General features: G+C 39.7%; 1 protein-coding gene across 13 annotated transcripts in view; it reads right to left on the minus strand.

Annotated features, from left to right (window-relative positions):
* Positions 1 to 12,489, minus strand: part of ptprt (protein tyrosine phosphatase receptor type T) — a 475,570-nt gene that overhangs the window by 132,772 nt on the left and 330,309 nt on the right. For all 13 annotated transcript variants that reach the window (XM_088070228.1, XM_088070218.1, XM_088070225.1 and 10 more), the window contains one exon: positions 6,727 to 6,881. In XM_088070228.1, the coding sequence (XP_087926354.1) occupies positions 6,727 to 6,881 (155 nt within the window). The remainder of the gene's footprint in view (positions 1 to 6,726; positions 6,882 to 12,489) is intronic.

The following is a 12,489-nucleotide window of genomic DNA, read 5'->3' on the forward strand; positions in this document are numbered from 1 at the left end:
TATCAGTTTTGTATATTTCAGCGACCTGATGGCCCAAGCTTGGTAGAAACTCTCTCAGTGAAGAAATCTCTCATCAACCTCCACTCATACTCACCGAGCAGATGACGTGATACGCCTCCCCTCTTCTGCCCCCGTCTGTCTTTTTCTTTGTTTCCTCCCAAACTCCCATCCTCCCCTCTCTTTGTGTCTCATCTCCTCAGCTCTACTGTCCTCCCATTTCTCATACGGCACTTTTCTCTGCTGCATTCATGTTTTAACAGCTTCTTCTGGCTACACATTAAATACTCATTGTTTTTAGTCTCAGCTGGAGTCGTCATACAGCAAACTCTGCTGCCACTTTATTCTGTTTCACACTGGTAGGGTGGTCCTTAAGGATAGTCTGCTTCTAACTGTGTCTTTTGGCAGCCAAATTGCCATTTGATATAAAAGAATCAAAGTGTAAAGACAACCATCAAGTACTATAGAGGGATCGTAAAACAATTTGCATGATGAAAGGCGGTTTGAGACAAATTCTAGTTAGATGTTGAAGAGTTGTAAATGCATTAGCCTCTCCAAGCCCACGGTACTCCCAAGTGGTCTCTGCAAGCAGTCACTTACAGCGTCTTCTCCTTGTGATAATGGTGGCTGAGGTGACACTCACATTAGCCATTTTTCTCCCTGCACATTAAAGCCATAGGAAGAAAGAGGCTTCAGAGATTGTAAAATATGTGTACGAGAGCTGAGAATGGGTGCTTGTGATAGTGAGCAAACATTTTTTCTCCATAATAGTCCTTCCATGTGAGTCATCCATAGGTTTCTGTTCAGGCTGAGACACATCAAACCAATATCAAGTGGCGACAAAAGCCAACTGTTGCGTTGACATGTTGCCTGCATTTCGGCCATAAGTTGCATATGGATACACCGCAAAGACTACAACTGACAGATAAACAACACATATGTTCTGCACCTGCCTGAGAGGAAACACCTCATCCACACCAGCAGACAGCAGCAATCTGCAACTGCCATGGAAAAAGGGAAACAAAAAGACGGTCTTGACCAACACGTTCTCATCCCGAGTCATTACATGTTGCCACTTTGCAGTGCACTTCTGTGTCTGCATATTATGCTTCGGGTATTCTTCAGCATCTGCAATTCACGTTCCACAATGCAAACACCAGCTGTCAACACAAGCACATGGTGGGATTACGTTACACGTGGTTACTTTTAGGCAACAAAAGCACATTGCGACCAACATTGGCATGGCAACCAAAGCACATGCTGGCACGGATGGTTAGGCTTAGGCGAAAAAATCCTCATGGGAAGAAAACACCGGACTCCCGCATAAAAGTCCAGTGTTGTTGGACCCATACGCCAACCCTCCCACTGGCACTATAGGCACCCTTGCTATAGGCACTCCATATTTTACATCGTTACAGGCAGCGTTTCAACCTGACGCCGCCCAGTAGAGTATCATGCGGAGGTCGCAGGTTTCGTCTGCTCAGGTTCCCAACTGGCGCCAACCACCTATGTATAATGCTGCTGCAGCAATCCAATCCAATCCTGGTTCTTTCCGGCTGCCTACTTAGTTGACGCCTGCCAGTTGCGTATCAAACGCATGCAAAAGTGCCTCTTGCCATCATGCACTTACATGAAAAGCCCTGACAAAGCAGCGCTATTTCACGAGTTTTGAATGAGAACAGGCTGGCTTAGCTGAACTGCCCATTGGAGTGATTTCATTCGTCAATGGCTCCACTGACAACTCCAGCTGTAAAAAAAACTGACAATGGCCAACAAGGGTCGACAAGGGCCAGCAAGAGCCAGTGGTGTTGGACATGGTGATGTTAATGGTAAATTTCAGGTAAACTGCCTCCTGTCATCAATGCATCAAAAGTTTTGCTCACCAGTTTCCCCAAAAGCTTTAACTTCATTTATAGAGAATTAACAAAGAACTAATTTCTTGTTTCTCAAAGCAAAACCATCTGGGAGGTTTCAGTGTAAAAAAATAAATGGCAGTTTAAAGGCTGACACAGACCTCATCCAGTGTTTTCAATTTTACTGATGTCTTAAAAATGAATGTGACGATAATTTCCTGAAGTGAAAATGATCCATATATCACCCCTCTTGCCTAATTCCTATTCATATTCTCTTTGCTCTATTCTGCCACAATAGCCAAATTTCCCTACAGCGGATAATTTAAGTTTTATCTTCTCCTCTCTCCGTTGTCCTCTCTCCTTCCTCCTCCTCTCCCCTCTCCTAATACCTCCAAACACAACATATTTTCTCCTCTTCTGTGATAAAATCCCTCTCGTCTCATGCGCACCGGCACTGTATGCTAATGCGCCTCAAAAAGAAGCTCAACTTTAATACAGTGAGGAGTGTACCTGCATACCAAAAGAAATCTGCTTTGACAGCAATGTCCTGTGAAGATAACTGGTGACTGGGTGAGAAGGCAATAACACAAAAAGGTTATTTGCCCTGCGAGGGTCCATCTGCAGAAATATTATTGGGTCCCCTACCTTGTGTCAGCGTTTTTTCTCTGTCTCATTAGTACTGAGCCTGGATCTGTGACTGTGACTGTGTGTGTGTGTGTGTGTGTGTGTGTGTGTGTAAGCACCCGTTTTGTTTCTTTCTCTTTTTCAAATGTTTATGTGATAACACCATACCATCTGTGAAAAGAGGCAGTTAGAGAGACACTCTTTCATGGCACCAACTGTGATAACCCTGACAGCTAATTGCCATGATTCTTAACCCTTTGAAACCCACAGAGACTTCGCTTTCAAATGACTTTCAGAATATTTAAAATTTTGAAACCTGAGCAAATGAAAACGTTTTCTTTCAAAAATACGGAAAAGGGCATTATGTTGCTTCATATGAAATGTTCCACAAATTGCAAGAAATTAGTAGATTTAAAAAATTATTTCAACAAAGCTAGAGGGAAAAGAAAAATCTGGAGAAAAGTTATATTAATTTAAATATTTCCATATTTAAAATTATGTGACAAAATTCTAAGTTTTACACAGTTTTTAAAGTCATTCTCGTGTTTGTTTGTTTTTAACTTTATCTTACTAATTTTAAATAAATTTTATTTCATTTTTATAATAGTTATCTGGTGTTTTTCTAGTATTCTTAACTAATTTCTTGCTATTTTTTTTTTTTTTTGTAATTTCTTCTTCCGTTGCGCATTGCCGTCTTCCTGTATTTTCAAAAGAAATCGAGTCAATATGCTTAGCTTTCAAAGGGTTAAACAACAAGCTCTGAAAGTTCTGCAGCCAAAGAGACAGAATTACAGCTTTCATCTAACTAAACAAGTCTGATACAATACGATCACCTCACTCTGCATTATACGGCTTATGTTCTAAAACAAATTCTTCACTTATCCAAAGCTCATTAAAAGAGAGAGGAAGTCTGGCACCTTTTAAAAGTCAAAACTTAATTTCACACTAGGTAAAAAAGACCTGAATGCCAAAAGTATATTTGGCCCCAGGCAAGGTCTAGTTAACTCTGCCTGGGAGCAAAAAATAATCCATGACTTATAAAATAACCATTACTTTATCATGAATTCAGTTCCCAGAAGACAGTAACCTCTAGCCTGGAATCATTAGACTAATTCAAAAAAGTGGATCAGTCTGGGACCTCTGAGTTCATTTTCCATTTCCATCAACGGGCAGTGGACGGGCAGTTGTCAGTGGACTTATGCATCTACCTATAATGATCCAGGTATCCTTCTGCATCTGCTGTTTACGTTTTGGGATGCCACTACCATGATGTCAACAAACGCACATGGTGGGATTGTGCTACATGTGGTTATGTTTAGACAACACAATCAGATGGCAACCAACACCAGGACCTCAACAAAAGCACATACTGACACGAATTTAGTTTAGACAAAAGGGCACATGTTTAAGTGAAGACAAAAAAAATCTCGCAGGAAAGCAAACACCAGACTCCTGCATGAAAGTTCGGGGTTTGTTGGATCTATCCACCCGTTCTATACTGTCCTGCTCCTTATATTGCTTTGACCTGACGCCATCCAGCGGCCTATCATTCAGACAGGTTCCATCGCGCCGTTTTCTCAACTGACGGCAACTATTTGCGTATCATCTGCTATTCACTATTTACCACAGCAGGTGCCATCCAACTGTTTGCTGGCTTAAAATCACACCGAGAACGGCTCTGTCCAGCTGCATTCTCAGCTGACACCGTCCGGCAGCGCATCATGTGGATGCAAAAAGTGGTTTTTGGTGTCAGAATCTTACACCGAAAGCACTGCAAAAGCAGCTGTATTTGGCAACTTTATAATGAGAACAGGCTGAACAGGAAATTAACAGATCCCATGTTGAAAAGTCCAGAGTTTGTTTAACTTATATACATCCCCTTCTACCAGCCCTATGCAGTCTTTTAAGCTTTTTATACTACAGTAGTTGCCGGCAGCATCAGAAACATAGCAGTGCTAAGAGTCCCTCGGTCCATCCGTGTCTGCTGCCGAGGTTCACTAACAAAGCATGTGATTTGATGAGTTGGGAGGAAGAACGGGCTGGTCTGTCAGGACGCATCTGCCAGAGCAAATGAAACATAAGCTTGCAGATTCGTCGTGTTCTCAGGATAGTAACAACAACAAAGCTGAAACCTTTACTCGTAGACTTAGCAAAAGTGTAGTTAGGTCTAGATGGAAGACAAAAACAATCCAAAGTTTCAAAAACTACAAGTTCATGAAGCAGCCAAGTTCAAGAAGAAAGGCTTCTCCTATTCTGGATGTTGCAAATGCCCAAACAAACATCCAAGAGAATTTTAAAGGAAAGAAAATGTAAAGTTTTCAAATATCAGAGCTTCATCCTACATCCAAGGTCCAGATGAAAGTGGTCTCCTCCAAGTGTTTTCAATGCAAAAACATTATGGTACGTCAGAATTGCAGCGTGGACATTTAGACGAAGAGAGCAGGCAATTACGGGCGACATTAGCTCGCTACTTAGTCCCTCTCCAGCACCCCTGGCTTTCAATGGCCAAGCACTCCCTAAAGGCCAGCCTGACATTTTCAAGAGAAAAATGCCCTTCTGAGGGGCCCTGTCTAATTACCCTGGACACACACACACACACACACACACACACACACATACACACACACAATTTTACAAAGAGATGGGAAAATGCACCCACGTAGCTACGCAAATGTGGGCAGGCTGACTTTCATAAGATTACAGTTGGACACACATGTGAAGTACCCAATGCAATCCATGTACTTGCAGGAACAATTTTAGGGAACAGAGCCGAATGATAAATGATTACAGCAGCACTAAGTAAGATGGAGACTAGTGAAGCAGCACAACATACTGCTGATATTAGTGAAAGAGGAACATATGGAGAGTTTTATTATAAAAATGAGATGTCCACTATTTGAATAAATTAATCTGACAAAATGATTAATGGCACAGGGGCTTAGTACTCTGTATGTGCATTTTCTAGGAGAGACAAGGGCAAAAGAAACTTTACTTTCTAAAACAAAAGTCAACTTACAGCTAAATATGTTGCAGAGAATAGGCAATGATGTCATGGCGCAATGTAATCTGGGCTTTCTTTACGACACGCATTTCAAGGGAGAAAGAAATCCGATATGGTAGGTGGCGGTATGCATCTTAAAGATGATACTGCAATCTGCCCAAAAAACACATTGAAGAAGTCCAAAAGCCAGTGTAACATACAGACAAGCTGAAAAAGGAAGCACAGGACCACTACTAAATGAAAGGAATTAAAAGACCTCGATCCATATGAACGCGGGCAACTTTAACGAGCAGCAAGAAATAAGTTTTCGGGACGGATTTTTAACCTTGTTTGTGCAGTTTTCGAGCACTTCAGAAATGATACATTTCTCAAGGCCCACCTTGATTTTACAAACAAATGGGTGCAGGACCTGCAGGTTTTCAGAGTAAAAGACCTGAAAACTGTCTTTCGCATAAAGTTAAGAAACCTAATCGCCACTCACAACACACAAATCTCTGTGTCGCCACATTAAACTCAAGACAACAGCATCTTTTTATTGTTTCATTTGTGGTGATTAATGTTAGCTGTTAACATGGAGGGTACTTTTACTTTTCATTTTTGTAACCATTCATTCATCCATTTGATTGACTAGTAAGAATAAAAAGATAATGACGACGTCGGTGGGGCAGAGGAAATAGACGTCACTAACGTCATTAGAGTTAAACTTGTTTTAACCTGATTGTGTGAAAATGCCGTGAAGACACAAACATATGTTTGAAAATGTTGCTGAAGGTGTTTGTTCTTACAGCTGCTACCCATGCAGCCATGCGACGCCGTGTTAAGTCGACAACCTTTCAAGATCCATTTTTTTGCTTCCAAGCTGGAAAGATGAAAAAAATAATCGCACTCTATTAGCGATATGTTCACCACACCGGTTATGGCAGCTGATAATGAATAAATACACCAACTCAACCGCATCTTTGATCTCTTCTTCTTATTTAGGGTTTGTAGACGGTTAGCAAACAACGTTTTGGTGGTTATCGCCACAGACTGGTAAGGAAATCAGCCTTTGTGATAGCTTTTATGTCATTAAGTCCCACAATGCTTTGCACTGCTCACTACCACTGATGTCACGACCCTAATCTCTATTCAAGAAAAATTACTAACCATGTTGTTCTAGCAATAGCAGAACAATCTTTAATCACTGTATTGCGCCTTGATTTTAAATTTAGAGATTCAATTGGAAAAGAATAATCTCCAGAGCTGACTTACTGAATCCGTTGAGGTCCTGGTTGGAGGTGGAGAAGGGGTCGTCTTTGTGCAGGGTGCTGACTTTAGTGGTGCTCTTATCAGCCGTGGTGACCGGACCCATCTCCCTCTGCTGGGTGGAGCTGCTGGCCGTCTCCTTCTGCTTCTTCGCCAACTTCCTACAGTTGTATAAACACATACACATGAACAAACACACACACACACACACACACACATAAAGGCAGGTACAAAAGCAGAAAGGAGTACACACACACGAAAGGAGGTATATTTACACACTCAGGTACAAACAAGTGTGTAAACCCACATGAAGCACCCAAACATAGTCACACATACACAAACAAAAATACTGTTAGAGAGATGAATTATGCCGAGCAAACGGCAAAAAGAGGATTTTTTTTCCAAACATGCAGTGATTTGAACACAGAAGAGAGAAATGGGAGTAAAAGGTTGTCGTTTGATGCATTGCAGTACCCAGTTTGTTAGCAGCTATGTGTTGATGCTAAGAACAAATCTTACTGTAAATGTATGAATCTTATGGTTAGACTTCAATTTACATTTACAGCAATGTTTTTTATGTTACTATTCCAACGTTGTTGTCATAATTCATCAAAGCTTAAACAGTCTGTAAGTAAAAATAAAAACATGCTGTGTTATTTTGGGGAATATCATCATTCAAAGTTGGCTCATAAGGTACATGATAAGCAGTTTACTCTTTTTGAACTTTATATTTATATAATACACAAATGAGACTAACTCATCAACCCAATTACAAGAATGAATTCACATTTCTGCAAGCCACTTGAGATGTAGCAAATATGTTAAAATTGTACAGTTCAACAACGCTAAATGTGTGGTTAGATTAACCACTCAGATAAGGTTTAGAAAGGATTGTGTTTTGGTAACAAAATAATTTGTTTTGGTGGCATAATCATGGCAGGAAACACAAAAAAGTCTAAATAAAAGAAAATTTTAGGACTTTTCTCAAATTTTTAGGTTGTCTCTGGAATTTTAGGACATTTCTAAGATTCCAGCTCATTTGTAGGATTTAACAACATTTGTATGATTTAAGGATGTTTCCTGGATTCCAGTACATTTCTCAGATTTAAGGGTGACTTGGATTTTAGGACATTAGGGGCTTATCTAGGACCTCTGTTGGTGGTGAGGGGATCCTCCACTGGCTTTTTAAATAAAAAAAGCTCTATTTTGATGCTGTTTTATGCACTCTGGCACTTTATATTTACTAAAACTACAAAAACAATTGCCAATGTGAATCACTTTGTTTTGAATGTGAATGAAAAAATGGCTGGGGGGGCACTCTGCACCCTTTGGAGGGGCCACATTTGGGCAGTGGGTGATTCAGAAAGAGGTTGACATTCAGTACTTCAGTTACAGTCTCTCTGCTACATTTACTGTTATATATATATAACAGTAAATGTAGCAGAGAGACTGCTGTTGAGATGTCCCCTGTGTATGGTTGTAGCCTTCTGATTTTTTTTGTCTTCCATTCAATGTTCATGTGTCACAACTCCCATCTGTTGGCCATTTTGCGTTGGCTATTTTCAGTTCTACCTGAACCTTCAGTTTTCAGTCCACTGAGACACCAGATGGCAAAAAGTGACAGCGAGCCATTACAGTCTGACATCGACGGGTAGATTCACCAGAAGCACCACCATAAAGCAGATTTTTACTGTCTTGTCCTGCATGTATCTCCAAAAAACTACCTCCAGACGTCAGAAATGTCCTTATAAACCTGAGCATACTGGAAGTGATGATGAGTGTGATTCTGTTGTTCACTGCACACAGAAAGCCCTGCTGCCTCCCACAGAATAAAATGATGCCAGATGCTACAGTGTGTGTTCTGTATCTGCAGTCTGCTTCATCTCTACACCTGGAGACCAGCGAGGACATCACCTTGATTTTACAGCTGGATACAGACTACATCTCCAGACTGGATATGTCAAAACAGGCCCACAAGGCTTGTCATATATTAAAGGCTCCTTCAGAGGCAGCTAAAAAAATGCAGCCGTCTTTTGAATTTGAAAGACAAAGTCTGTCCTTCGCAGCCTTCAGAATTTCATATCCCATTTTAGGATGATTTCTTTTGAAATTAAGCATTCAGCCACTTTAAATTGTTTTGTCAGTCACTAGTGGGGGGAAACATCCCAATGATGAGCTTGGACACTGTGGGCTTTACGGGCTGAGTAGTACCGTCCAAATGCACCATTGGCTTTAGTCTGTCTGAGGCTGGAGCAATGCATTTGGGGAGGAGGAGCAGCCCGACCTGCTTGGTTTCTGAGCCATGAAGCAATTTACCGGCACAGTGAACATTCAGTGTAGATCTAGATCTCTTTTGTTTTGTGAATGAAGAACAGTGTTGTTTCAGAGATCTCAAAGATGTTTGTGCTGACACTGTAGAGCTCTTTAAACGTAGAATACATTTTCACCACTTAGTTTCTTTGACAGCTGGTTTTTATGCACACGTTATGTGCTATTATTGATGGAATTGTGCATTAGTGAACACAATTATCTTACACAACCAATGGCCAAAACTAAATAAATAAATATGTAGGTTGGCATTGTACATTTCTTCAAACCATTGAATACACTGAAACATTTGAATATTATTATGTGGGTGATAAGTTGAAGGTTTTTTGTGAAACATTACCTGTTAATAACACTGCAGTAAACATTTGGTTATGTTTACACACAAAAAACACTTGGTTATGTTTAGGTAAAGATCATGTTGTGGGTTACAATTCTCAGTTTGGGGGCACAATCCCAGCAGGAAAAGTAAAGAGTCCCTAAAAAAAAACCCAAACAGTAGCTTTTGGTGACACTGTTCTGTGGGGGACTTAAAAACAACTTTTTTGTCCCTAAAAAGATACTGTAAACACAACAGCTGGTCTCTAAAAAAGCATTGGAAACCGAACAATTGATCACTTTAAAACACTGATGTTTGTTGCCTAAAAACTGTTGCAAAATAGTGATAGGTCACCAAAAATAGTATGTGGGAAAAGGATGGGTTGCTATAAATCTTCATCTGCATTTGGTACCTAAAAAGCTGCTTGAAACTCAGTAATGACTCACCAAATCAAAACTACAACAGCGGTCTGCAGCTTAGCGGGCATCACGCCCAGTAGACATGCCATCCACCATCCTCTCCACCTCCAGATGTAAAGTCAACTCGTATACGTCACGTCATATACATCACTTCAGAAACTTTGATATAATACATATAAAATGTACAAATGTTACATATTTGTGTCCAAAATGTACAATGCCAACATTTTCTTCTGGCACCAAGGCTGACTCACACCAGCTGTGATGAAAGCACATTGAATAAAATCTGAATAAGGAACACCTGCTTTGTACTTTATTATTGTCAGAATCAAGTAGTGCAACCTTTTATTATGTTTTTAATCAATAAAAGCCACTTTGACAGGGACAATGAGTGTGATATAAGCTTTGCTGAAACTTGTTCAGAATGTTCCAAAGCTTAATTTGAAAGTTAAAAACTACTGCCCATTACATAAAAAAAGAAAAATAAATAAATCCATAATACATTTTCTATGCCAGTGGAGAGGCTTTTCAATAGCTAACAACAGAAACCAAAGAAACTGCTCCATGGCCTCTTGGTTTGAGAGCAAGTTGCTCATGTCCACAAATATTGACTGAAGCCTCGCGGATCAAGCAAAAGACGAGTTCATCTTTTATCAAACATTTTTTTCATTTATATGTGACCTGTACTTTCACACTGAGGATAACAGAAATGTGTCTTGATCCACTTGAAAAACAACAGACTGCAAAGTATGATGTAACCTTGAAGAGCAGAATGGCCTAAAAGCAGCGGGTTGATCTGGGGGTTACAGTGAAATCCAACAGGAGCCAATAAGCACAGCGAGTTTCCTTTACTTTCACAATACTTGATGATTGCAACGGTTATCTACTTCACTGATGTCCTGCTGCAGCTCACTGTGGTTAATATAATGTCTGTGTGCAGGATACCTTATTGGTTTCTTTATTTCACTATCGTGGAAGCAGGTCTGGGAGCTTTTTCAAGACTCCCTTTCTTTTAATATATGAACAATATTCCATAGAAAACCAACACATTTAATGCTTGTGGTCTAACTGATTCCATTTTTTTTCAATAAGCCCTTTCAGGGCCAAACTGCCTGGGACTCATTTGTGACTTCATCTTTCACCAACTGGAAAATGAATACTAGTTGATCAGTCACTTGAACTTGTGTGTGTCCCTCCAATGAGTGCTAAAGCAAACGACCTAAAATTCAACAGCACAGCACCGTGAAAGTGCTAACACTGCTGTTCAAAAGTTTGAATCTCCTGCCACAGAAGCTTGATTGGGCACAGAGCGATGGCTTACAGGGTGATTTGATATCTTGTTGAATTTAGATTGAAAACTGCAGTCATTAGGTGGGTTTTCATTACAGATTTGCTGTGAGCAACTTCACATGAAATGAGCAACCACACAAGAAATTACCCAAAAATGAGCAAAAAATGCATAAAAAGTTGCAAAACAAAATTAAAAGTAAAGAAAAGTAATAGAACAAAAATAGAAAATGACCTGTGCTAAATTAAAATAAATAAATAAACAAATAAATAATGGTATAATAAATAAATAAAAAATCTTTAACCTTATTTACAATATAACTAATAATTATAAATGTGGTTTTCTTGATATTTCTCCTGGTCATTTAATGATTTCTTTCTCAGTTTTAGATCACTTTTTATTCATCTTTTAATTTTTTACTTTTTTTGTTGTAATTTGTCGGTTGCTGATGGCCTTTTCTCCATAATTTTGAAAGAAATCCCATTTCAAAGGTTTAAATACTTTCAAAAGGCGCCTGAATGCTGTACTCAAGAAAACTGATGTCCATCCAAAACTTTCAGGGTATGATTAGTTGTTTAAACTTTTCTAGGCCTGGCAACTGCAATTTGCAAATTTCATGGCTTTTCCAGGTTTTTCATGACTGTCTGAGCCCTGTTTTCACTGGCCTCCACACTGCTTTCTACTGTTTACTAACCTGTTTTCTGGTGCTTTGGCAATGTCGCAATAGCCGCATTTGTGGGAAATGCGTTCAATTGAAAACACCAGAATAATCCTTTAACTTTTGCCTGTACCTCTATAATAAAATGCTTCATCAGACCAGCCAAAGCCTCACGCTAAAATGTGCCTTTTGTTTTATTATCTCTGAAGCACAATAGCTCTTTAGGGACCTTAAAGACCAACTCGATACTACTAATAAATACTAACAAGGTGAAAAGTTTAAGGGTGTTTTAATTGTATTAATGGTCAGAGTTAAGGATACACATTGATTTCACTATTTTTGTTTTAAGTTTTCATCAGTTACGTCATTAACTTTCAGAACAGGATTTGCCCTTTCAACAGTGTGCAGCACAAAACACTTCATCGCTATCTGAGAATCCTGCACTGCCCACAAACTGTCAGAACAGAGCGACCCATTAACCAAGTTTCTCACAGTGTGTACCAACAGCATTTAGAGCCTGCTGTGCTTTGCGAACAAACAACTGATACCCTTGCTAATATGTGTATCAGTTACGCCTCATTTTTTAAAATTAATCTCCAGTTGAGTCATTTAAAAAAATGTCTCACTTTGTTTTCAGAAGTCGACAGAAAACCTCCTCCAGAATCCACCAACACATTCCTCAACTTACTTCAAGTGTCTGACATCCAGTCACGAATGGCATACAGTGGGCTGTGCGTGTGTGTTTGTGTGTGTGTTCACC

The sequence above is a fragment of the Plectropomus leopardus genome, chromosome 2, assembly GCF_026936395.1.
Source record: "Plectropomus leopardus strain MGB_pleo_1.0 chromosome 2, ASM2693639v1, whole genome shotgun sequence".
Lineage (NCBI taxonomy): Eukaryota > Metazoa > Chordata > Actinopteri > Perciformes > Serranidae > Plectropomus > Plectropomus leopardus.